General features: G+C 37.8%; 1 protein-coding gene across 1 annotated transcript in view; it reads right to left on the bottom strand.

The window, feature by feature from the left end:
* The window catches only part of LOC150083126 (ankyrin repeat and fibronectin type-III domain-containing protein 1-like), a 558,629-nt gene that overhangs the window by 409,646 nt on the left and 122,430 nt on the right, over positions 1-26,553 (bottom strand). Inside the window, exons 4-5 of the mRNA XM_090378398.1 lie at positions 15,654-15,793; positions 188-283 (exon numbers count right to left, since the gene is read on the bottom strand). Coding sequence (XP_090234524.1) covers positions 188-283; positions 15,654-15,793 — 236 coding nt within the window. The remainder of the gene's footprint in view (positions 1-187; positions 284-15,653; positions 15,794-26,553) is intronic.

Here is a 26,553-nt window from a genome sequence, read left to right on the forward strand (position 1 = left end):
ATATTTATGAAACTTGAAACGGAACTTTTTTCGCATCAGTTTAAATGGTAGAATAGAAGTTTATGCCTTTACAAGCCCGACAGAGATAACAGTTGTGAAAAATTCAATACAGTTAATCTCTGCGCAATCATGAAAGCACAATTATGTTTTATTCTGGTCAGATGCACAGTATAAAAATAATACTCACTTTCTGTACTTGGGGATGAACTGGAACGATTACCTGGAATGGACGCATTTGTTTTGGTTCTGTAATCACCAGATGGTGCTTTGGTATGTCCGGAATCTGAAATGTAGAACAGCGATTATTACATTTCCATTTTCGACAAATGAGAGAAGTTATTTCGTTAGATATAATTCTATTTTATTTTCTTCTCTACTTAAGAATTTAAAATAAATATGCAGGCCGTTAGATTTTGTATGCGATACGAAATTTTCACCTTTGATTTTTAGAAGAGTCGTCAGAGAGGAAACGAACTATAATAAAATTCTCGCCGTAGCCAGAGTCAACTTTGCAACAAGCCAATGAAATTAATTATTTTGTATTAGCTTGAGCTTAATTTTCTTCTTATATATAAACCTTCGATTTATATAAATAAATTATAACTACGTACAAAATAATGCAAATATATTTATGTAAACAACTTCTATTTATGTAAATAATCTCCATATTTCTATCTATGCACCGGTAGCCTTATTTCCAACATGTATTCTATGTGAATTGTAATAATAATATAATGCAAACAAACTGTCTTTTTTGTCTGGTACAGCATAAGCCTCAGAGACTTCCTTGTACCATGTGGCTAATAATAATAATAACAACACGTTAAATATCTTAAGAATTTGTGTAACTGCACTGTGCATAGGATACGAGGTATTTGTACATTCTCCTATTCCAAAGGCTGCACAGTGAACTAATAGTTAATAAACATATTCAATAATAATAGTAGTAATAAAAATAAATTGTATTACTAAGAACATGAAGAAACACAAGTGGAATTATGACATGATATTTAGATTAATTCCAACACTTTTTTCCCCACGTGAGCGTACTGCTGAAATTACATCAAGTATGTTTGTCAAATTGCCTCAATCAAATTGCCTGCCTACTGCCTGAGCAAAAACAAAATAGTTACTGTAGTTTCAGCAATAGGTTCACATAGCAAGTTTTATTTCAACACTTTATGTAAAAAAAAACCCTTCCTATATTTCAAGCAGGCTGGTCCAAGAATCGATAATACTAGTTCATGGAGCAGAACCTGACTGAAGAGTTCCTCTAAGCCTATTTAATTCAGGCACATCTATTTCTGTAATTCTGTAAATACTTGGACCTGCCTGCATTTGACAGTTGTACTGTAACCTTTATCTCATCTTTTATGTGAATTTATATTGTATTTTTTTATTTCCAATTTCGTTTATGAATATTTCTTAGCAAGTGTCTTTTTCTACAGGGTGTCTCAAAAATATTGGTACAAACGTTTAGGGGAGGGATGTAACATCTAAAGGAATGCGAATCGCTTAGGAACCCATAACAGGAAACGTCAGCATAAGTCGGTAGGCGGCGCTGTTCATCAGTTCGCGAGAGGGAAAATTTCAATGTTTTGTTCACGGATGAGGCTTATTTCACTCGGGAAGGCTTATTCAATCAGCACAATGCTCATGTGTAGGCTCACAACAACCCACACGGTGTGCGCCCCAATGCGGCACAACATCGCTTCGCAATAAATGTGTGGGCAGGTATGGTCGGTGACTGCTTAGTCGACCCATACCTGTTACCATCCCGCATGAACTCCGCTAAATATCGGATCTTTCTTGAACAAGTTCTACCAGGGTTACTTGACGATGTTCCAGCAAATGTGAGACGCAACATTTGGTTTCAAAATGACAGCGCCTGCTCATTATGGAAGGTGTGTTCGTGACCATTTGAACAGGCGTTTTGGGCGTCGATGATACTAGTTCATGGAGCAGAATATTGGCCGTGGATGGACCCGTTGCCTGGCTCCAACGCTCACCTGATTTATCGAGCCTTGATTTCTTTCTGTTGGGGGGCCCTCAAATCTATCGTGTATAAATCGCGTGTGGAGACGGAAATGGATCTCGTGGCGAGACTCGTCTGTGCTGCTGCTACTATCAAAGAAACTCCAGGTGTGTTCGACCGTGTCCGCCAATCCATGCTGCGTCGGTGTCACGCATGCATCGCGTCTCATGGTGGAACCTTCGAGCATCTGTTGTAACATCATGAAATGCATCCATCTCGTACTCCATTGTTAATATTATGTCAAATAAATGTTTGCCACTAATTACTGTCTTGTGTCATTTCTGCTTCTTGTGCCTCTGCTACCACTTTCCCGTGACGTTTCCGGTTAAGGGTTCCAATGCGATTCACATTCCTTTAGATGTTACCTACCTCCCCTAAACGTTTGTACCAATATTTTTCAGACACCCTGTATAGGATTTTCCATATTTAAAACATATAACATTGGTCGTTACTATTGTAACGAGCAATGTTATGTACTTATCATATTTCCCTAGAAGTTATAATAAAAAAATACTTTTTTTTTCTTTTTTCTTAAATAAAAAATAAATTACGCGCTTTCTCCGATTTAATCTCTGGTCACATAAATCATGTCTGTAGCTCACTGCAGCTTAACTGGAAACAGACTACCAGTTATCATCACCACGTAAATAATTTCTAAATGCTTTCTTTTGCATTCTTCATGCTAAGGGATATTCCCAAAGTTAACAGTACCTTTCTGATTTGTCCAGTAAACATAGATAAACAAGCAAGATGCATCTCTAAAGTGTAATAATTAAATGAAACCTCTTGCATTAGCATAATAAGACAAAGAAACTCCAGAAAACATAGATAAACAAGCAAGATGCATCTCGAAACTGTAGTAATTAAATGAAACCTCTTGCAGTAGCATAATAAGACAAAGAGACTTGAAAGAAATACAATTAACAAATTAATACCTTGCATTCCTGAGCTTCAATAACCAAACTGTTTTCTTTACTAGAGCGAAGCGGAATTGAATATCTCATAGTGTTAGGGTCGGGCGCCACCTGTGGTTTCCCACATCTGCGCAATCTCACTTATATTTTCTGTAAAATCCATTTTCTATCTACATTCAAGAACCTCCATGCCTCAGCGATATCTCCCATAAAGATTTTTCTCCGCCGACAGAAGAAAGAATTGAAACACCCAACCGAAAAAGTGAGCATTCAAAACTGTCTCTGCCTTCAGAGAAGAGGACACAGACAATCAAATAAAGGTTTTGTGAATAATTCCCACTAAAGACTCTTCAGCTATCTTGAATTTCTAAAACTAATGAACCCATAGTCAAAAAACCTATCCTTATTATGGATTTTGACATTGAGCTACCGAGAGAGAGAGAGAGAGAGAGAGAGAGAGAGAGAGAGAGAGAGAGTTATTGCGTGCGCATGATTCTGGAGAACCTGATAAGAATCCTGTTCTATCTGAAGCAGTTCATCATATAAGAATCGCTAACAGTCAGCCATCGCCAAATTCCTTTACTCACCATAACCCCTATTAACTCTGTGGCAGCAGTTTGGAATTGCAGTCTAGATGAGTCGTTCCAGGTGACTGGAATCGACAAGGTGCATTTGAGTGATTGGTTGTGCAGAATTTTAGGCGCATCAGCAACTAAGGGCCACATTGTGCCGGCCGTATATAAATGTTTGCAAACTGCGTGTGTTCTGTGGTCGATTTTTCTGCTTGCTAGACGGAAAAACCATGCTACCCTCGTCTTAGACCGATTAACGTGGCCACGCCGTGAAAAAAAAAAAAACTATAAAAGGTCCTTTGGCGGGATTCGAACTCGGGTATCCCCCCCCCCCCACTGCCTGGTGTGAGGAGGTCACTGATTACATAAACTGTGCTACCCATGAGGGGCATTTCAGTGGTGTTAAGGGTCACCCTCTTGAGCCAGACCTGCCCTATGGGCAATCCTCTGCCAACTGAGCTGAGAAGAAAAAGACTAGAATAATAAGCCTATACGCAATGAGCCCCCCTCCAGGAGGGCCTAGCAAGTTAATGTTGATTTATACTACTCACAGTGAGTGACCACATGGTTTCTTCCTACAGGGATCTCTGCCTAGAAAAAGAAGAATCTCTGTCTCTCATTTACTTACTCACATTCATTGAGGCCGAATTTGCAGACCCTCATTGAGACCGAATTTTCGAATAATTTCCGGATTTCTATTGGAAAGGCAATATAAAATTTCATGAAAATCCATCCACTTGAAGTCGAGTTATTCTATGCGAACTGATAGACATGGTGAAGACAACAGGCGCTTTACGTATATATATATGCAAAAGAGCCCAAAAATGTCTGAGCCTACTATGATCTATAATTACATTTCTAGAAACAAAAACCCTATTACCTTTGCCAATAGTTATATCTTTAACTAAATCCCACATCAATACAGTACTCTATGATCACTGCTACCTAAAGGTTCCTTTACTTTAAGATATTCTTAACACATGATAAATCACTATTGATATGCAGATCAAGAATACTGCTTTCTTTTGTTGCCTCTCTGACGCGTTGGTGTAGAAAGCAGTCATCCAGCAAATCAAGAAGTGTAAACTACTGAGTAAACTGCCAACCCACGAGTTCCAAGTACATCTGGAAAGTTAAAATCCACCAAGATAAGACATTTTAATTTGATGCCCCATTAATTTCTCTGTACAGTTGTTCATTATATTCATTACAGACATTTGGCTTGTAGAAGACTTCAAGTCTAACTTTTGTTTTCCAAATGTGTATATTGTCACACCATAGTGACTCAATATTACACTGGTAACTGTGTCTACCAGTTGAACTCTACCAGTTGACTTTAATCAATACATCAAATATTTACCATTTCATATTATAAGTGTACAAGCAAGTAAACGTGTGCATCACTGTTTTAGCCTCTTACACAGACCATGTAATTGTTAATCCAATGTGAACCGTCATCGGGCCTTGCAATATCCCCTTCCTGCTTTTTAGGCTACTATTGCAAAACAGAAGTAAAAGAAAGAATTATTTTCACCTCTGCTTGCGGCTATCATTAAAGTATTAGTCCATATATCTCTCCCAAACTAGCAGTTTTCCGACCCACCTTAACATGCCTCGATATCATCAACAAATATTCTTATGCTCCTTCTATTCATCCCATCCATGTAAAAACAGCCCTCCATTAACAAGTAACGGTCACGCTGCGAAAAAAAAAATTACTCCATGAGCCTTGTACAATCTCTCCAGGGCCTAACTAATTGACAAGGCTCTCATCATAAACTCCCTTCTACTGCGTGGTAAAACTACGTTCCAACTACTTTAAAATTCGACCTTAACTTGCGTCTTTTTCTCAACATCACCTCACACTTTTTAATTAAAACCTCAGAAGGTCTATTCATCATTAGTAGCAACATGTACAATATCATAACTTTTATCCCTGGTAGACATACTCCTGATGCTATTCCATCTATCTATCCCTATATATAAGACGGGAAACTCAGTACTTGATGAGTCAATGATTTAATTCCTTCGAGGAGAAGGACCCTTTTCTTCAAGTACCCAAATTCGTCCAACAAAATGCAAAACGTTTGCTTAATTTTCTCTCTCTCTCTCGTATCAAATCATCTCCTGTAAGCATTATCCAGCTACAGTAAACTCTGCACACACCACAGCACATACAATAATTTGTAGAACTACCACCACGAAAATTTCACCCAGAGCCAAGACATCCTCGCTACTCTGGGGTCATAAAGTTTGCTGCAGTATTTATAAACATAATATCAGTTAACTTAATTTAAAAAAAAAGAAAACTGAATTAGTCCTACAGCACTAAACCTGAATACTGAAAAACTACACAATAACACTGTAATACTATAGTATAATAGTAATAGTACAGTACTACATACATTACACTATTCCAGCTAATACAGCAATATATGTATTACGTAATATTTATAAAACACTGCAATATTTTTAATTATATACGCACGAAGCCTCACAAAAGAAAATATTCAACAAGGATACTTATCGTCCGGATCTGTTTACAAACTACTCGCGACATTAAATATTCCGATAACAACGGCCAACTTTGCTTTTATGTTTAACTTCACAATTATCTAGATAAACACAGAAATAAACAAATACCCGCATAAAGGTACTCAAAACTATTCCTTTGCTATAGATTACAACGTCTGTTAAGCAAAAAAACTTAAAAATTATCGCACGTGTCCTGAATTTACGAACGTCCGCCACAGAATAGCTTCGTTCCATAAAATTTTTAAAAAGTTTCTACCATATTCTCGACAAATTGAATCATTCGAACGAAAAATTACACTCAAAATCGCTAGTAAATGCCAGTGCGAGAACTTAGCTGCGGAAATTCCTTGGATTAGATAAAATCTCCTTGATCCGAGTTGAGAAGTTACGGTTTTAAAAACTGAGTCCATAAAATGAAACGAGAAACGAATAGTTGCAGTTACCGTAAAACGTTGATAGGCCGAAAATCGAATGGGATTAAGCCAGGGCAATAAGATTTAGCCGCGATAAAGTGAATGATGATTCAACCATGTTATTAATAATTTTAAAAACAAAATAAATGGCACGTAAAGAAAAAATATTGCATTACTGCACGGATTTCTTTCTTTGTGAAATTTTTGATTTTGGAAGCAACAAAAATGATAATATTAAAAATATTAGTTTGCAAACATATTTTTTTATAATTTAGTATTTATGCGTTGTTTATTTTATTGTCAAATACTGTAATGAAATAAAAGTATAAACTTTTCAAATATTAAATTTACCATCAGAAGCATTACGGGAGAAATCTTTGGGCATGTGTCTCTTGAGAATAGTTAGAATCCCCGCAATAGTACCTTAATTGCGGGGATTTGTTTATTTTTGTGTTTATCTAAATAATTATGAAGCAAAGTTGTCCATTGCCGTTGGAATATTACTGCGATGCTTGTATTCTGAATAAAGGAGAGTGCTTCTATATGTTTGTGAACACTCATTTGTCATTCAGATACAAAATTATATATTTTTTTCCATTTCACTACGGTTTTGACCAGATAATCATGTACTAATTTCTTAGGGCTTTTCTCAGGTCTGTTTCTGGAACTACGATCCGTTTGATGCATATTCTGGACTCTTCCATAAAAGTGTTGGGTTAGAATAGAATGATCGTAGTTGTAATGGGTTGCTGCGTGTTCGTACTGTGTTCGTTGAGCTCCACATACTGTAAGATGCAGTAATGGCAACAGAGAGTGGAGAGTTGCATGCAGGCGGTTCGCTTCTAATCCTTTTAATTTCTTCGTTTAGGTCACGTTCTTTACTGTAGTGATTTCCAATCTTTTTTCACTAAAGTTACACTTGGGAACCACTACACTGGAAAAAGGTTATTTGATTAAGACTGCCTCTGGTTACTGGTTAACATACATCGACTTTACTACTACGCTTTTCACTCTGACATTGCAAGACAAAGAGATTATTAGAAAAAAGTTCAAGGACCAGCTAATTGTTTATTTCCCAGCGCCCAACACCATATCAACAATTACAACCCTAATGCCAATATATAAACACAACTACAAGAAAATGTGCTGTTTTAATTTATCATAACAATGCAATTTTACTTTTGTTATGAAAATGAAGTTTTAGGACTTCGCATTTAAGCGAAGTCCTAAAACTATATGCGTCCAAAGTACCGTATTGCAGTGAGGTAATGAATATACGAGTACACAAATACAGAATCTTGGTCGGATTACTGTTTCAAACGGCTAGTTCAGTGACTTGATTCTCAAATTCCCTTGTCATCTTGGGTGATAACAGCAGATGGATGCCTTTCACATAACTGAATCCTGACATTCCGTCTGTATTCTGCCAGAAATATTTAAAATTTCGAGCAAAAGTAGGGAAAGTAGTAGGGAAATCCATTTATTCATAGATTTCACGGCTCAATGCTTTTAATTAGTTAAATGGGAACCATTAAGAACAATTTTAATTAGGTAAATGGGAACCATTAGGTAAATGGTTTCCCATTAAGATTAACACGTTATTTGGAACAATGATTTCCAATTTCAAAAAGTACATGAAATTAATTGCAGGTTCTCTACAAATAATAAGTTCCGATCGATCCCGAGTTTAGAATCCTCATCAGGAAATATGGCAACCGATGGGTCACCATAAACAGCTAACAAATTCCTGCTTCCTCCTGCCACCGCCATTCATATCCGGAACTGTCAGCAGGGCGATAACGCTTAGTGAACTCTCTCTCCCGCACATCCGTGCCATCACCGATAAATGCTCATAATTATTCGAAATATGGAATTCATATTATGAACTCCATATTTCCAACTGACTTTAAATTTACATATTATGTAAATTTAAAGTCAGTTGAATGAAAGATACGCATATAGAATAGCGGGAAACTTCCTTGAACACTCGAGGTAAATTGTTGTAAAATAGTGAAAACTTTCCATTCCATATGGCAACATATTTTTTCAACAAACTTTAAAATAAAAAAGGTTTAAAAGAATGCCACCGCTTTGATAGCTGTTTTATTGAATGGCACAACAGTTGGACTCTGACAAAATAACTAAAATATAAGTATAGTTAGGGGAGGATGTTACGTGGTTGTTTTCCATTAATATTATTACTATAATTAATACCACTCATACCACGTGAAATTAATAATATAGTTCATTATGCTATTCGCCTAAATCGCTATATAGAAACCTGAAGTTCTGGGAGCATTGGCAAGAGAAGTCTGACAGCAGTATGGTCTGATGATGGGTATCGGTAAGATGCCTGAAACGTCACCTTAAATTGAATAGTGATTTAGGCGAATAGCTTAATAAACTATATTATTAATTTCGCGTGGTATGTGAGTGGTATTAATTATAGTGATAATCTTAATAAAATACTAACGAGCTTCGCCGCCTGCCCGCTGCGCTCGCTTCTTTTGATAAAATAAAAAAAAAAAAATACTTAAAGATTTCGATACTGTATGTGGCTCTTCCTCAGCTATGAATACATAAATACGTTACATATTGAAATCAAGAATGGTACCGCGTAGTCATGCTAGACGAACAAAGCTCGTGCACGAGGTTTATCTAGCATGAACACGCTAAATCAGAAGCTTGTTTTGATTTAAAACAAGCTTCTGTTATGAATTTTAGTATTTGTTACGTATTACCACGTAACCCGCATCCTTCTTCTCCCACTGGCTGAATAAATATCACTAGGAGGAAAATTATTTTAATGTATAGAAAGATAAGTAGTTTTTCGAGAGCTACTTTTATGTGAACAGGTTCTTACGAAAATTTTAACCAAAGAGAACTACAGGAGAATGAGGGATACGAATTTATCTTTGTAGAGGGCTTTTTATTTAAAAATGACTCAGTACGTGACCATTTGTCGTCAATCGAGGAACTTAAAATCACTAAAAAAAAAAAAAAAAAAAAAAAAACGAACATCTTTTTCAGCAACCGGAAACAATAAAAAGGAAGGAAACAGTTCGACTGCACATTCTACACGAATTCATATGCCTTGTTTCAGGAAGTCGAAATTTTCATGTTTCTGAAATGCCGCTGACATCACTGAGCGACATCAATGACACAGCTTGATCAGCGCGAGTACTACTGCCCATTGGTACCACGCCACGGTGTAGAAATTTCTGGAATAACTTCGCAGCCATCTTAAAATCATTCTTTGCTAAGATTTTTGAAATATGATTAAATTCCCTTTTGTTCCTCGTCTGTGTAACCTTGACCAAGTATGCATTTCTTGTAATTTAAATATTTCAATGCTGCAATAAAATTGGCAGCAGCCATAGTTTCAACCTGACTCCACGTCTGTTATAACGAACAAGCGTCTCACAGCCGAGTGTTCAAACCCTAGGGTAGAATAGTACACACATTTCAGTTTACCGTAGTTCTATCTCACGTGACTGCCTAAATTTGGTGATGTTCTTGTATGCTCCCTCCATAGCAGTCCCAGACTACAAACAGAAAATTTATTTGTATACGTTTAGCAAGCTTTCAGTATTGGAATTGGTTGTACACTCCGTTAATACAGAACGCTTTGATGTTCTGAAGACATTTTTTGTATCTTAATCACATGACCTGAAGATAACCGGGTGATCTCGATCTTTTCAGTTCAATACTGTGCAACTCCGCAATATTACATCAGACGCGCTGAGAAACATGTATCAAATATCTGTTAACATCCTTGGTATCGCAATGTGCGTACCCGTGTTCACATATGTTACCCCAAGACCACAGCCGTCCCTAGTTACCCCAACATCCTTTTCACTTCAGGCATATCCCGTCGCTAAATTGAATTTATTAGTCGATTTTGAATTTAGAGTACTTATACTTTTGGACATGAAATTTCAGTCACGTTCACTAATCATGAAAAATACAGATGTTAGAATATCTTTAAATAACGTTTTAGCGTATAAAAAAAAAATAAATAAAGGTGCTTCTTTTCTCCGTACAAATGCAAACCTTTTCGAGCTTTCTCACATAATCAATATTGGATTACGCTTCGTATAACGTTGGTTAATGAAGTAGTTAATGAGGTAACGAGACATTGATTTATCTTTAATAAGTTTTCGCATTTATGAACAGCGAATGAAGTGTTGTGTTATGAATATCCCTCAACAAAATAATTACTTCTGATTTTTTTTTTTTTTTTTTTTCGTGGAGGAGGGAGGGGATTTTGCGCATCATAGTACTCTAGTACAAATCGTCTTAGGTGCTGCCATCTTCAGAGTGTATTACATTTATAAAAGTACGTCTGCGCATACCTTTATGTCGTTTACTTTCAGTTGAAAAAATAAATACATAAACACCCATCTTCCTGACTAATTATTTGTTTTCATTGATATTTCGCGTATATATTTTTCTTTTTTATTTTAAAGTGTATCAAAATATCGAAATGTAGATAAGAGGTAAATTTGGGTGGAACATCCGTTGAAAAACACTGCCCTATTTCCACTTGAGGTCGACTTACTACAGTCCCGATTTCAAAGACCTTTACGAATTCCTCCAGTTCACACCTAGACCTACTTTTCACTATACAGTATGGACAGAATAACAGAGAATGACAACGACAGCCAAATGACTGGAACAGGAGAAGGAGCACAGATGATTCTCAATTACAGAAGCCACGTAAGAGAATGATGACACGAAGGTCTAAAATTGCAAGATAGCGTAAGTATTTGCAAAAACTTTTCTTCTGTGGGTCTTGTCAATGCAAATTGCCTCAGGGTTGATGTTTAAGTCGTTGAGAAGTCCAATCGTGTTTGCTGGGAACATATGATTGACGGTTACTTATTCTTCTGTTATCCTTGGGCAGGATGATGAGACTATCGATGCTGGGAGCGCCTAGTTTACCGGAAATGAGCTTAGACAGGGTACATATGTTGCGAGTGATGATCTGCTTCCAAGGGGGTCATTCCATGCGGCGAATGTACTATACCGCTAGAGATAGTAAGGGGATGTCCTGAAGTCCTATTGAGGGATTGAAGAAGCCAATACTCAATCCCCAAGAACTGCCGTAGGTAGGTTGGAGGGGACAGAGGACCAGATTTCCGATGCGTAGAGAGCCACCGGTACTACACAAGATCGGATATACTTAGTTGTCAGTTTGCTGTTGCGTAACCCACCAGTTCCTGTCGAGCTGACCAAAGGGCTGAGAAGAATTTGTTTCTAGCTTCCCTGGTGTGCTTCTGAAAAAACAGGTTGAAATCCCAGATCTAGGTCCTTGTGAGAGTTGACAAGTTTAATTTGATGTCCATTTATAGAGATATACATTGGGGTTATTCTTATCCTTTTTGTAAACTTCATCCGGGCAGATTTAGTTCAGACCAATATATATAAAGAAAGGTGCTTATCACAAAGATTTGTTTTGTTGCAGCTCTCTGGGTAGAGAGCGCTTGCTCCGGCTGATTCGAAAGAATGAAAAGATTCAGATTGTCGGTATACGATGTCATGTTTTGGAAATTTGCTAGCAGAGGTTCCAAAGCTGCTGCAAACAGCGCTGCTGACAAAAAGAACCCTGTAGAACCCCCTCTGAAGACAGTAAAGGATCGTGCTCAACAAGGTGTCGTCTTTCCTGTAAATTTTTTTGAGTACAAAGAGGAGGTTATCGAAGATCCTGAAGTAGTTCTTCACGATGTTATGGAGATCCTATCATATGAAGATTTAACGTCAACATAACTCGAGCTGCGTTCGAGAATTCAAAGCTTCCTGTATGTGAAACAATGTTTGAAGAAGATTGGTAGATCTCCCAGGGATAACGCTGCGAAGGTGGCAAGGTCTGTGATGAAAACAGTGGTCAATAAGTTGCGCTAGGATTGTCTTTTCAAAAACCTTAAGGAGAGAAGAGCCCACTGAGATCGGGCGAAAATCCTTCGCAGTTTTAGGTCTCGAATTCTTTGGAATGGGTTTGACGCAATAGTGTGTCCAAATTTCAGGCACAGCAGATGTTCGCAAAATTTCCTTGAAGGTATGTAAAAGAACATCCACAATGAAGACACAGGATATTTTAATGATAAACAAGGGAAACCCATCAGGCCCAACGATAGCTTTTGTTTGGTAGTTGGTTGATAACTTTCATCAGATTTTCCTTCGTGATATTAAGCGTAGCGAGGGGAGTCAAATCACGTAAAGGGATGGAGAGGGGACGATTAGATTCCTCCTTTACGGAACTCTCACCAAAAGTATTGTCTGTCCTACGTGGCTTCTGTAATTGAGAATCATCTGTGCTCCTTCTCCTGTTCCAGTCGGCCTACAGCATCCTGCCGGCATCCTCGCACTCTGGACAGAGGCTGACTGTATATATTGAGCATTTATATGCAGCATAATCTGTTTTCTCCTTGTATCTTTATCTTTGTATATTTTATATTACCCAATATAGATTTTGTATTGCTCTGTTATTGTTTTGTTTACCCTCCTACCACTTGATTGCTGTCTAGGGGAGAATGCAACTTTAACTTTATCTGAATTAAATTAAAATAAAAAAAATCCCCGAAAGTAACAGAACAGAATGAGCGAGATTTGAGATGCGCTAACTTTTTTAACAGTGCCAATCAGTGCGCGTTGATTGGCTATTAATCGTACGCTACTGCCAACAATGACAGCCTAGCAGCTTTCAAAACACGAGCTACAGCCAGATAAACGCTTACTATGGTACTAATGTGATCTCGTAATTCGAACTTGTGCATTCATCCAGTCCCGAATGCCAATCACCTCAGAGAAATTTCTTCGCCTTACCATTCCTATCGAAAATCGTTACTGCATGTAAATGTTATCTAAGGTCACGGCCCACATGGCAGATATCCGTGTTTGAAATCGTAACGAAGCCTTTCTCACTCTTCATTTTCAGAAATATTCGTTAACGATGGAGTTTGTTGTGCTACTATGCAACCAACTGCAGATAACGTTCATTTTTTCCTGTGTGTAGAAAGAGATTGGAAAAAAATAAGTAAAATTCCTGTATCCTGGACATATTGCATTAAGTTATTATACCCAATATTATAAATAATGCATACTGTGAAATTCACTCAGTATACATTATCGTAATCCATATAACCTGTTTTATTAATGAGAGTTTTCTGGTTCTCAGATGCACTAACAGATAGCACCACCATGCAGTCATGAGGAGAGAACAAATACGAATTACACAAGCGTAAATCACTGTTGAAACAGAATGAGTAATCATTCCAAGAATCTGCCTTTATCTGAGGTTTTCGAATTTTTAATTAACAGCAGGCTTGGCTAAATATCAATGCTAATTTCAAAATAAAGGCGTCCAGCTAAGCTCGCTGTTAATTTAAAATTCGAAGACAGCAAACGTGGAACACAACAAGATTGAAAGCAACGCTACCTAGGATATTAACTGGCTCGCTCAACACTCTCTAGGACAATAAAAATAGATAAATACCCAAGTTAACAAAGAGCGTAAGTAAAATTTTAATAAACATTTTCTATAAGTAATACATTTATTTTATCTACATGGAATAAAAAGAAGTTGGAAAATTAACGGAAATATTTAAATAGTCTTTGCTGAACAATCCAATATCGCGTGGTTGTGGCAATCTTTTAAAACAATCTTGATATGGAAAGGCCATGTTCGTCACTGGTGAAACGTGATTCTGGTTGATGTCATCCATATATTACATTAAGACAGCTTTCCCCGTTCCAAAATTTTATATTCCCCATGACATTAACTTTACAAAATTAAATATATTCACTCTTCCCCAAACTCTCTATTTACAGCATCACTGAAAGAGCCAGGATGAAGTATTCTAGGTCTGAGAAAATATCTCCACAAACAACTAACCATATTTATTGGCAGGGTACCATTAAATCTCTTAAATCTTGCATCTCCACTAACCTTTCGTCCAAGGCACCAGCGTCGGCCAGTACATCTCACTGCTGTACTGAGTGAAACGAATTGTAAATAAATATTTAAAACGCAGTTTTTGCATAATACAGTATTTTTTACAATTTCATAATCATAAACTGAAGAGAAAAAAACCAAGCGCATTTTTTGATCATTTTCACTAAGATCATTTTCTAAATTTAATAAAAACGATGCGCACAGTTCAATGAAGAAAACGTTAGCTTTCACTGTGATAGCACCAAAACAAACGAAGCGCACAAAAAATGTACGTTCTGCTCAAAAGAATGAAAGTATATGAAAATAATCGCTTAAAAACTTCATTTAAGGTCTGCTAATTTAATTAAAAAGATGTATGAAAGGGGGGGAAAAACTCATTTTTACGATTCGTATATAAAGCATTTTTATTAACCTTTCAGCATTTTTATTAAACTTGTTAAAAAACAAATTGTTGCCAATGAATTTTAATTAACGTCAATCTACCGTTATAATTAATTCACAATAAAATGAATTATTTTTTTAAATTCAAAATGACTGTAAGATTGCTTCTGCTGTTGAAGCAATCAAATTTTTTGCAAGATAAGTAAAATGTTAGTACAAAGGTTTAATAATGGGGATCCCGTAGGATTTATTTAATAAAAATATACGCAACATAAATTTCAATACAATATACACTTACTAAATAAGATAAAATTAAAAACTCATACATTTCAATAAAGTAATTACATTTGAAATTATTAAAAAAAAAAACGGGTTTTTTTTATAACTTCAAATATCTTAAGCGCAGTTCAAGAAGATCTAGGATCTTGGCTAAATTCCACTGATTCACGACGATAAGCGTAACTAATTTTAAAGGGCTCGCTTTTTCCGAATTCTGTATTTTACTCACAAAAATAAAATAAGAAAAATAAAATAAAATAAAATAAAAATTCTTTGCAGTGATATTAAACAATACATCAGCAATAATGTCTAAAGCAAGCTGTAAAGACATGATGCAAAGATAAATTTCTCGGCAGAGAAATTTCTCTTGCAGGCACTCTATATTTTCCACTACATTACGGTTTTAATCAGATTAATATGCGCATATATTCTGGTCTGCGTGTTACTATTGATGTATTTTCTTGTCCTAGCTGCTCATGACTGTCAAGAAATATGTACAGTATTTAATAATACAAGGTCCATAAAGATCATTTGCAAATGTACGATCTAAGCAAAGGCCAGATGACTTACCTGGACGGGAACTGAGAACATTGGTAACTTCCAGCTGTGCTTGGATGATACTGAGGCTAGGAGTAATGATAGCAGGCAGAGTTTTGGCACGTAGTAGTGGAGGTTTCTTCTTCTTTATTGAAGGCTTGTCTGTCACATGACTACAGAAAGAAAAATTGCCACGATTGATTATGCAGGAAAAAATTCAGATCAGAAATTTGTACATTTGTACATATGTGAATATTCCCTAAGAACTAATTCTACTCCTTAGTTTCTGACCATTCTTTCCCTTCTTTCGATCTCTTCTAATCAGGGGTGTATTGCTAAAAACAAATAGTACCAGAACCTCGTCGTAAAAAATATAGAACCGGAACATTCGTTCTCCAGAAGATTATATGATAATGGCACATCGACTGTACAGTAACTGAATCAGACTTCAGACTCACGGTGCATAGAACAACCAGTTCTAACGTTCAGCTCATGGCGAATCAAAATGCAGTGTTCGCACGCATCACAGTACATCTCATTCATTGGATCGCTTTATCTAACATATTGTACTCTAATAAGAAACGTTCAAGTTTCATTGAGAAATTTGCATTTTTGTTTTTAAATAAATTTTTAAAGAAATCTATTAATTTTAAAGATTACTATTAATATATATTTTTAGTGGCAATGGGTAAAATAGATATTTCTCTCTCCCCTTTGATTATGCCATTGTTTCATAATATTAGGCGTATAAATTTAATGATTTTCTATTATGAAATTTAGAAAAAAGTACGTCGTTCCGGTGCGTTCGGCCCGAATACATCACTGCTTCTAATCCACAATAAGGATCGAAAGAGCCTTTCCTTTACCCAGATTATTCATATGAGTATAGCGTATGACACAAACTTCAAAACATATTCTTAATTAAAATATTTCAATTCAGGTAATAAAGTAGACAATTAAAACAGAAATCAATCAAACAGGAGAGGCATTTGAAAAATTCGCGCCCTGAGTGTGAAGGATTTAGTGAGGAGGCTGGCAACATGTTATCTTTCAACATAGTATCTTTTGGAGTCAATACACTTTTGCCACCGATGCTGCAATCCGTTGATTGCAGCTGCGAAGAAAGTTTTCGCTCGGACCTCCACGAATGCATCTACTGCAGCAATGGCGACACTGTAGGTAGGAAAATAGATGCCAGTCAGGTATTTTTCAAATTATGAAATAGGTGCAAGTCTGATGGTGCTAGGTGGTGGACGGTACAAGATTTCAAAGTCGCACTCGTATTGTGTAAATGGCATTGACAGACTTGGAACAGGAGCGTTGTCCTGGTGTAGCAAAGTCTTTTGCTGAGTCTCCCTCGGCGTTTGTCATTGACATTTTCACGAAAACGCCTCACATGGTCTGCGTAATAAGCCCTGTGACTGTCTGGCCTTTCTGAAGATAATCCACTTGTAACACTCCATCAATCGACTTGGCTTTCTTTGGAGAGGGAGAAGAGCTGTGTTTCCACTCTTTAGCCTACCTCTTTCGTCTCTGGCTGAAAGTGATGGATTCTCTCATCCACTGTCACAAAACGTTGTAAGGAAATTTCTGGATCTAGTTGAACACGATGGAAGGGTTCAATTGACTCGACAACTCTTGTGTGTTTTTGAACTGCTGTCAACAACTTTGGAACCCATTGTGCTGACATCTTTTTCATAGTGAGAACCTTTGTTATTATGCGAGGTTCAAGCGAAATGCCCAAGATGCTAGCAATGTACCTAAGTGTCACTCGTGGATAACTCTTCACCAGATCATGCACACTGTCAACAACTTCTGAAGTGATGGACGTTGCAATCTTCCATAGCGTGGGTCGTCTTCCAGACTCTTCCTCACCCTCCCCCACGTTTAGATTCTGTTACTTCTTAACCATGGTATAGGCAGAGGCATCATCCCCGAATGTTGTAATCATATTCTCGTGAATTGCCTTTGGCTTTAGTCCCTTTTTGTCTAAATATTGGATGGTTGCATGGTGACTGATTTTGTCCATCTTTCCTCATTCACTCATTTCCTCATGTTGACTTCAGGACTTGTAATTTAAAAAAAAAAAAAAAAAAAAAAGACGTTACTGAAACTGCATGAAACTTGGTAGGTTACTATTTGAAGTATTATACTTTTAAGTACAGAAAATTTTAACACTGTACCACTATTCTTTCATACTCAGTCCACAAAGTTTACAAATCACTCCCACACACTTATAAACAATAAAACGGAACAAGAATAAATATTCGAACTTTACGATTAAAGAAAAAGAAATATATATTTTTATTTTCCCCATTCTGTTCCCTTTTTAAATCAGCACGGATAATCTACACCTCCAAAACAGTGCAATATGTAAAAAAAAAAAGAAAAAAAAAGGTAAATGAGGGAAAAGATGAGGGAGAAGAGGTCCAGAAGAAGTTAAAGGAAATCTAATAGATGAATGCAATGTGAATCGAAGATGGGGTTGGATATGGGGAGATGAAGAGAACCGCTCATGATAAGGAGACGTGGAGGAGTAGTTCAATGTACGCGTTGATCTGCCCTTGGAAGAACACCGATAATGAATGAAATGAAAACAAATAAATAAATTAATTAAGACAAATAAAATATTACTTCCAACAAATTTCATAATAAATACAAAATATGTAAAAAATACTTAAGCAGAGTTAAAGTAATAAAAACTGAAAGAAAAATGGGAGTTCAAGCACATTATTTAAGCACATTTATTATTTAAAGTTTTAATATTAAAACTTTAAATAATAAATTTAAATAATAATATTAAAACGGGATAATAATAAATAGTAATAATAGTAAAAAGTTTTAAATAATATTTAAAGTTTTAAATAACAGTCATTGACATCCGTATTCTATTTTAAATGTAAATAAAAAATTATTTATTATTTCTAGTAAAAAGCGGAGGTAGATGAAATCGGAAGTGTGATAAAAAATAAAAGTTCGAGCAATAATTTTATTGTGAAGAAACGTATTTAAGAAGCAAAGGCATGCCACAGTTCTTTTGACCAACGGCTTTAAACGATGTATTAATAAATATTCATTATACTTTTACTTTTATAAAAGTATATTTCTTTACTTTTTTAGAAATGTATTTCGCCGTCCAGGCTTGTTTTCTTGACTGCGCAAAACTGATTTTTTTTTCCTAATACAGATACGTACGATTCAGGGTGTGATAACCAGATGGGCGCCGCAAGTTCCAAACGTGACAAGAGTTATGTCGTATATATTGTACAATACAGTAGAGAAAACGAAATGGCGAAATGAATCTGAATAGAAGACCAAAATCTGATATCACCGGCGAATCTTTAAAAAAAATTGTCATTAGAAGAACACGAGACACCGAATCTTTGCAATGATGGACCCTTGAGATTAGGATTTTATTAATATCAGAGTTCCTATATTTGCTATGGAGATCAGCAAATGCTTTAGTTTGACATTTGAGAGTATTTATTATTAAGTTACTGTTTGTGCCCAAATATAGAATCTAAAGTATTTAGTAAATTGTCGGCACTGTCTTTAATAACAGCGGTCATCAGCATACAGCAAAAAACTGTGGGAGCAAGGAACGATGGCAAATATTGACATTAAAATTAAATAACAGTGGTCTGAGGGTAGCCACTTTTTTTTTTTTTTTTTTTTGCTTTATTTCAAAATTATGCAGTATTAAAATAGAGGGCCACGCATGGCTGTTTCCGTATTGGATTATAGGGTATGGTCCGATCATGTTAATAAACTTGGAATAACTTATTTTGCTCCCTCCTCCTGTCATCCATTGACTACAGGCTTAATACCCTTTACAATTTTTCAAATCTCCGAAGTGTTTTGAACAAAGGCTTCTTCAAATTAGTGACAAGTGGTAAACAGATTCATCATGGAAAAACTGCTAAACATGCTCGAGAGGTGCATTTATCAGGCACGTGAACACAGCGAGTGATGTGTTTTCACGCAATGACTAGTATAAAAGAGTCGGGAATGGAGAGTACAACTTATGAGAGTTGGTGACATGAAAGTAAACCTTAATAAATTAGGAGGAATCACGACAGATGGGGTTCTGATAGGAAGAAAGTGACAGATTGCTTTAATTGAAGTAGAAAGACATAGAAGTCACGCATCAGTTAGCAATGTATTACACCAGTCATGTCTCTATGCTAAAACAATAAAGATGAACACTGAAATTAACACTATTGTGTCTACAGTAATACAGATATATCTTTTTATCAGCCAGTTTCAGGAACTTTTAAATGACAATGATGCATACTGCGGGTTCGTAATCAGAGAAACAGAACCGTGAAGTAAATGTATGAATAAAGAAACATAAGTATTCATGGAGATGGAAAGTAGACACTATGGTTTGCTAATGAAGACTGATTTTGAAACTTGTCCTTCCAAAATAAAGACCAACTAACAAATAACACATCCTTAAGGCTTTTGAACTGAAATATATGGGAAATGCAAAACTTGGAAATTTTAAACTTAAAAGTTGGAATTAAAATACTGATCACATCTTCACACAGCGCATCGAAGTAGACATTGAGTCAATATCTGAAAGATCGACTGGAACTGCAGTAAAGAGAAAAACAACAGATGGCCCAAGTTAACTCAACTTGCTCCCCAGTCCGTACTAACGCTATGGAATAAAAAAGCTTAATAAGTAACCTTGAGCAGTCTGTTGTTTTCCCCCTGCTACTGTTTGTTTGTTATTTGGTTTTTAGCAGCATTAGCAACTAAGGCCATATTGCTCCGGGGATATGCGGTGGTCATTCCCTGACCTTTCCGCATCCTCCGTATTTGGTGGTCACAGGCTCGAACCCTGGTCTAATCAAGAAGCGTGTGTTACGCACTGCTGCTCCTGCCCACCTGGCTACGGAGGCGCCGCCCCCCTGCTACTGCCGAAGAGCAACGCAATCTGCATTGCTAGGGGCACTTGTTGAGGCACTGCTTTTTTCTTCGCAATCGCTCCCAATTCCTAAAATCAATCTGTTACGCTTACAGCTTTGTTTGGAGTACAACAGTTTATATCTCGATAATTGTCTCCAAAAATGAAGTACTGCACACCAAAACTCAGTTGCTAGGCTTACTGAGAATCATCGTTCATACAAACCGAAATTTCAACCAACATCACCGAAATGGTAAGAAAAATAAATAAATAATAAAATTTTTAAAAAATGCAGATCAAACAAGAAACAGCGGCCATAAACAGTATAAAACTGTCATAAATCTAACATACGGTGTTGAAAAATTACGTAAAATTTTGCAAGCAGAAATGGAACACAAAACAGCACTTCTCGACATCTGAGAGACGACACCTCTATTCAATGCAGTGATACATCCAGCTATCATCTATGGAGTTGGGGTCGCTATGCGACTGAGTCTCCTCTCTGCGTCATCAACATCAAAGAATATTGGATGTTCGGGTGGGTGGCTGTCGTTCAAACGCCAAATCAGTGAGAAAGTTCATAACTTTGATACCGAAGATATTAAACACTGAAAAATTCAAGCGAACATGGAACCGAAAATGCTCGTCATAGCAATAAAAATTATTATCCGTTTATTAATCAAATACCGCCGCTGTACAGAAATTTATCTAGGAGGACGATGGCACATTCACATTCGTCAATGTTCCTTCTTCAATACTTAATAGAAATACCGAACAACCATATATAGTTTCAGTAGGGTAGCTACCCTTTTTCGAGCCTAGAGACAAAGAACATGTTCGGGCCCCTACTTAATTAATGTAAATTGCAAAAACAGGAGACAGCCAAAGATGTCGGGCCTCTAAAGGGCCCTGGCCTGGAGGCAATTGCCTTGCCTGTCTACATGGTAACTACGCCACTGTATAGTTTCATACATGCAGTTATATTACACTAATTAGTTGACTCACAGGAATTAAATCTTTTGTGCAGACTTTTATCAATCTTTTAAGAGCCTTTTTCAGATACTTATAGTTTCTACGTGTAAAACACTGTTTAAATGGCTTCAACAATGTTCTATACGTGGATCCTTTTGTTTTCCTATTATTTTTTGTCTGTTTCTTCATTAAATTTCGAGTTGGGTGCAATTTCAGCCGATACGATCTTGTCATAGGTTTTGTCATGGCAGTACCAGTTCGGGTCGATTTTTACCCATCTAGAAAGTTCCAGGGAATCCTACTAATACTATGCTAACGCGTCCCACCTATGGGAACAGTTATTCCTACTTTCAGGACGTCATGTCATCACAAGGTTCTCAATCTGAAAGGTATCTGAACTGCCAAAAGTTGAGCAAAGGTGCTCAACTTTTGGCAGTTCATGATCCAAGGTGCTAAGTTCACGTTGTAGCCGAGTGGTCAGGAGCGGGAGTGCAGTAGCACACGCTCTTTGAGTAGATCGGGGTTCAAGCCCCTGACTGCTGAATACGGTCGACCTGCCAACCCGCACTGGACCAGCGTGGCAGATTATGGTCCATTTCCCTCAGCATGAATTGTTCAGGAGGCTTCCATCCTGCAGTGGGTTGATATTAGGTATTAGGTATTAGGTATGTTCGGGGTCTGACGGCACCTGGGATTTCTCCCATCTCCGCGTATGTTCTCTGTATCGGACAAGCCAGAGATTTAAAAGTGTGTGGGATATGTACTGTGTAGTTTGTTGTGCCCATTGTTCGTCCGGCCTGTTAGCCGCCGGGCCCCTAGTGAGACCCGACGTTACCAATACCTGCCACAGGGAGGCCGGCCGGGTGTTACCAATATTTGTACTCTGGCTGGTCTTGCCACTTACTTTCCTGGGATTTTAGTGGCTAGGACCAAAAAAAAAAAAAAAAAAATCGAGGTTGATATTAGTGATACAAGTTAGTATTAATATTGCGCGACGTGGGGCTGTGCGGTGAAAGTGAGTTTTAAAAACCAAATAGGTTCGGGCAAGAATTTTGATGTTCTCTTTTGATTTTGACATGTAGGGCTAAACGCTGTGCAAGACAAAAGTTTGGGGGGAGGATGAAGACTGGGGGGAAGAAATTGGAAATAAGGGGCCGACAGAGTAGATGGCCCCTGCAGGTAGTGAGGCATGCCCGTGCCCCACCAGAGTGAAAAAATTGGGGAGGCAAGGAGAGGCAAGCCTCTCCTCCCCAGGAGTTTGGAAAGAAAGATCCGCTCAAGAGAGTGCGGATTTGGGTCGCCAATAGGCTGTTCCGGCGGGAGAGTGCCACGTATGTCGTCTCCATCAGTTTGCAGGCCCTAAAAAATTGGCCGTTGAGTCTCATCTAGGTGGGACACTAATAGGGGATTAAATCTGGATGTCATCCTTCCAGACTGCATGTGGTCTGGGGCTTATTTTCTGGTCATTATCTTGGGGTCATAATCAAGTCTACTGGCTGTCATTATGGGGTTTTATCCCTTCCGTGATGTTTGCTAGTCCTTACACTACCTTTTGTCATTATGTAGTGGGTCTATGCTGCAAGGTCTTGGGGCAGTGTCCCTTTGTTCTGATGTCACGACTATTTAAAGGTGTTTTTTCGCTTCTATTGGCGGTAATCATGACTCTTGTAGTTCGACAATCTATTGTCACTTGTCTTTTCCTAGTGCATTTTGTAGTCAGTCCAAGGTCTGTATAGTCGGTTCCTCTGTGTCGTCTCGCAGCTATTTGCAGTTTTGTTTTGTCTCATTCCGTTAAGGTCTTCGGTATATGGCGGCTAGTGTTTGGCGCCTGCTAAATAATCCCTGGGCAAAATCAGTTAAGGCTAAATATTCTTCTTGTGTATCTAGTAGATGTGACTCGAGATCCCTCGGTAAATAGTGAACTCTAGTTATTAGTCTGCATCTAAGGTCTTCGTATTGGACACACTCAAACATAATGTGCACCCAGCTTTCTTGTTCCCCGCAAGTACAACGCGGATCCTCCACTATTCCCAATGCTGTAAGCTTTGCATTGAAAGCCCCATGACCCGTAAGGAGGTAGGTCGTGTAAAGTCCGGGTTGCAGCCAGGTTGGAAGAATGGGGTATACTCTGTCTACGTCCGGGATGAACTTTTTGGTGATGTTCCCTTTTGTTGTGTTTGTCCAGCGGTATTGCCAGGTTTCTTTTAGGTATTTCTGCAGCCTGTTCTTTTCAGCCTTGTGGGTTGCATTGTTATCCACTGTGTAGTCTTGGTGGGTGCAAGGCATTCCTTTGGTTATATAATAGGCTATTCCAGTACGTATGATGTCCAGGTCAAGGGGAAGGGCTCCGGCCAAGACCTGTAGGGCAACAGTGCTAGTGGTGCTACAGGCTCTGGTAATGGTTAACAGGATAGTTCTATGGATTGAGTCGATTATGCGTCTATTTACGGCGGTTGATGCCTTGTGATACCAAACCGCAGAGGCGTATGTTATAGCTGGTAGGAATGTCGTTTTATAATATAAGGAGAGCACGCGACGTTTAAGTCCCCAGTCCCGACGAACCACACGTGCTAACAGTGCAGAGTACTTCCTTATCTTTGTTCTTAAATGTGTTGATAATGGCTGCACTTTACCTTTACCTTTTATGGCTCGTGATATTATGGATTCTATTCATTTTTGACAATTCCATTCATCTATCTGAGCGCCAAGTATTTTAGGCCAGAAAACTTTCTTAAATAGGTATTTGGAGCAGAGGAACAAATTGTCCAGTTTCCTTAGAAGCGGGATCAATATATAGCCACTGATTACGAATCCCAGTTACACCTGTTTTGTAACCATAGTTTTTATTCTAATATTTCGAAAGTGCTACTGAAAGGTGAATCCCTCGTTCCATGTCACTTCCAGATCAGAATTTCTTAATATTGTCCTCTAAACTGCACGACAAAATTAACAGAACATGTAGAAAACTGGTGTAACATGTGCAGCTTGCGATGAAGCGGAAAAAATTTGTTGTGGTGATGGTGTACCATAGAATAACGATGAAATAAGGAGACAGCGAGAAACTTCGGACAGAGACATTTGTAGGAATTCTATACGAATTACCAAAAAAAGGTCACATTACAGAATTCGATACGATATTCGAAAATATGGTCACATGACATCAGTACGGAATATGATCCTCTCCAAAGGCTAAACAGTCCTGACAACAGTTAACTATGCGCGATATAAGTGGGCAATAAGATTCTCTGGCGACAAATCCCATTCTTCCACCAGCGCAGACCTTAGCTCACAAAGTGACCGAGGAGTTGGCTGTCGGCGTGAAATTCAATGTGCAAGGACGTCCCACACATGTTTGATTGGATGATTTAAGTCTAGTGATCATGCTAGCCACGGCAGTAGTTGACTATCTTCCGTTTCAAGATGTTCCTCCACCATTTGAGCTCTATGTGCAGTGGACCAAGCGCACCCCTAAAAAAGTCGTATATACAGTTCGAGAATCTGTTCTCGGTACCCCTGAGCAATCACAGTACCCCTATCAAAAACATGAAGAGAGGTATGTACGTCCCACAAGAGAACACTATCTCCACCGTGTCCCTTTTACTAATGTTGGAAGAATGGTACAGCATTCCTGGTTGGGGTTGTCTCCAGATGAAATAATCTAAAATCTGTATGCAGGTTAAAACGGAACTAAGAGAACAGAACTGTACCCCATTTGTCAAGGCTCCAAGTCACATGTTCATGGCACCAGTTTCGCGAGCTCTGCGGTGGTCTGGGATTAATGGGATACAAACCACTGGTTTCCTTACGTAGAGTTTTGAATTGAACTTTCGTAACACAGTTGAAAACATTTCCACTGGTGGAAATGTTTTCACCTGTGGCCGCATCAACCTCAAGAGATTGATGACAAAATATCGTAGGGTTTCACCTTGCTGTTAGAGCCATATAGCGGTCTGTTCTGGTTGATGTAGACCTCGGTTGTAGACGACCTTGGTCAGCCTTCTTCCTGTCTCCTGAAACTGCTTTCATAGTAGCGAAACGACACATCGTCGTTTAGATGATTCTTTGAGAAATGCGGGCCGCCTGCGACTGTCTGGCTTCAAGCCATCCAACGACCCGCATTTCTCAAAGAGTAATCTAAACGACGATGAGTTGTCATTCCTGAGTACTATAGATGTGGCTATCCCATGGGAATGAAGTGATGCAGTCGCACCCGTGATTTTATAGGCTTGAATAATTTGCATAATGTGGGCTTTGTAAGGTGCTAGATCTGTTTCTATTGGATATTCGGAATTTGCATTACAGGATGCCTATTATATAATAATGTAATTCTTTCTCTTATTAATTATGGTCAGCTGTCAGAGTGAAGCTGTAAACCTATTTCAGGCAAATATAATATATAAATCATAAAGTTGAGCGTCAGCATGTGTATTGGCGACAGGCGCGAGAGCTCTTTCATTAGATACAACAAAATATTTCATATCCTTCGGTATAAGAAATTAAATTACGATGCTGCTATTTATAGCTTCTCAGCTGCTATTTTTGTACTGCTATTTCTAGCTTCTCAGCTAGAAATAGCAGCACAAAATTCGTTAAAATACGAAGAAGTCTGCACAACATATACAAAAAAATATCTAAGACAAGAATGTGTCACCTTACAGTTCGGCTCTGGCTTTCATTCTAACACTCTGGGAAAAAACACCAGAAGCTTCATTGGGGAATTCTGTAATGCATCTCATTATAAATTTTATTCCTTCTATATTATATTTTTATTATATATAGGGATCTTTATTCGCTATACACTTCCACCTTTAGTTATGTGGATTGTCAAATAATCTACATTCCCGCCACACTTCAGCACAGCGGGGGTCCTAGCGATGTCAACAAAATACTTAGTATCTTACTTTAACAGAAGTAGCCAAGGCAGCCTGCAAAGTCGCGCCCACGAAACACAACTCATCCATTATGGCATTAGAAACGAGAAACTCCGAAAGATGTTTTCTGGACATGATACTTCGTCCAGTATTCTGCTCATAGTCTTCTTTCGCATCT

The sequence above is a fragment of the Mastigoproctus giganteus genome, chromosome 7 (assembly GCF_048544385.1).
Source record: "Mastigoproctus giganteus isolate SK-2022 chromosome 7, ASM4854438v1, whole genome shotgun sequence".
In the NCBI taxonomy this organism is placed as follows: domain Eukaryota; kingdom Metazoa; phylum Arthropoda; class Arachnida; order Uropygi; family Thelyphonidae; genus Mastigoproctus; species Mastigoproctus giganteus.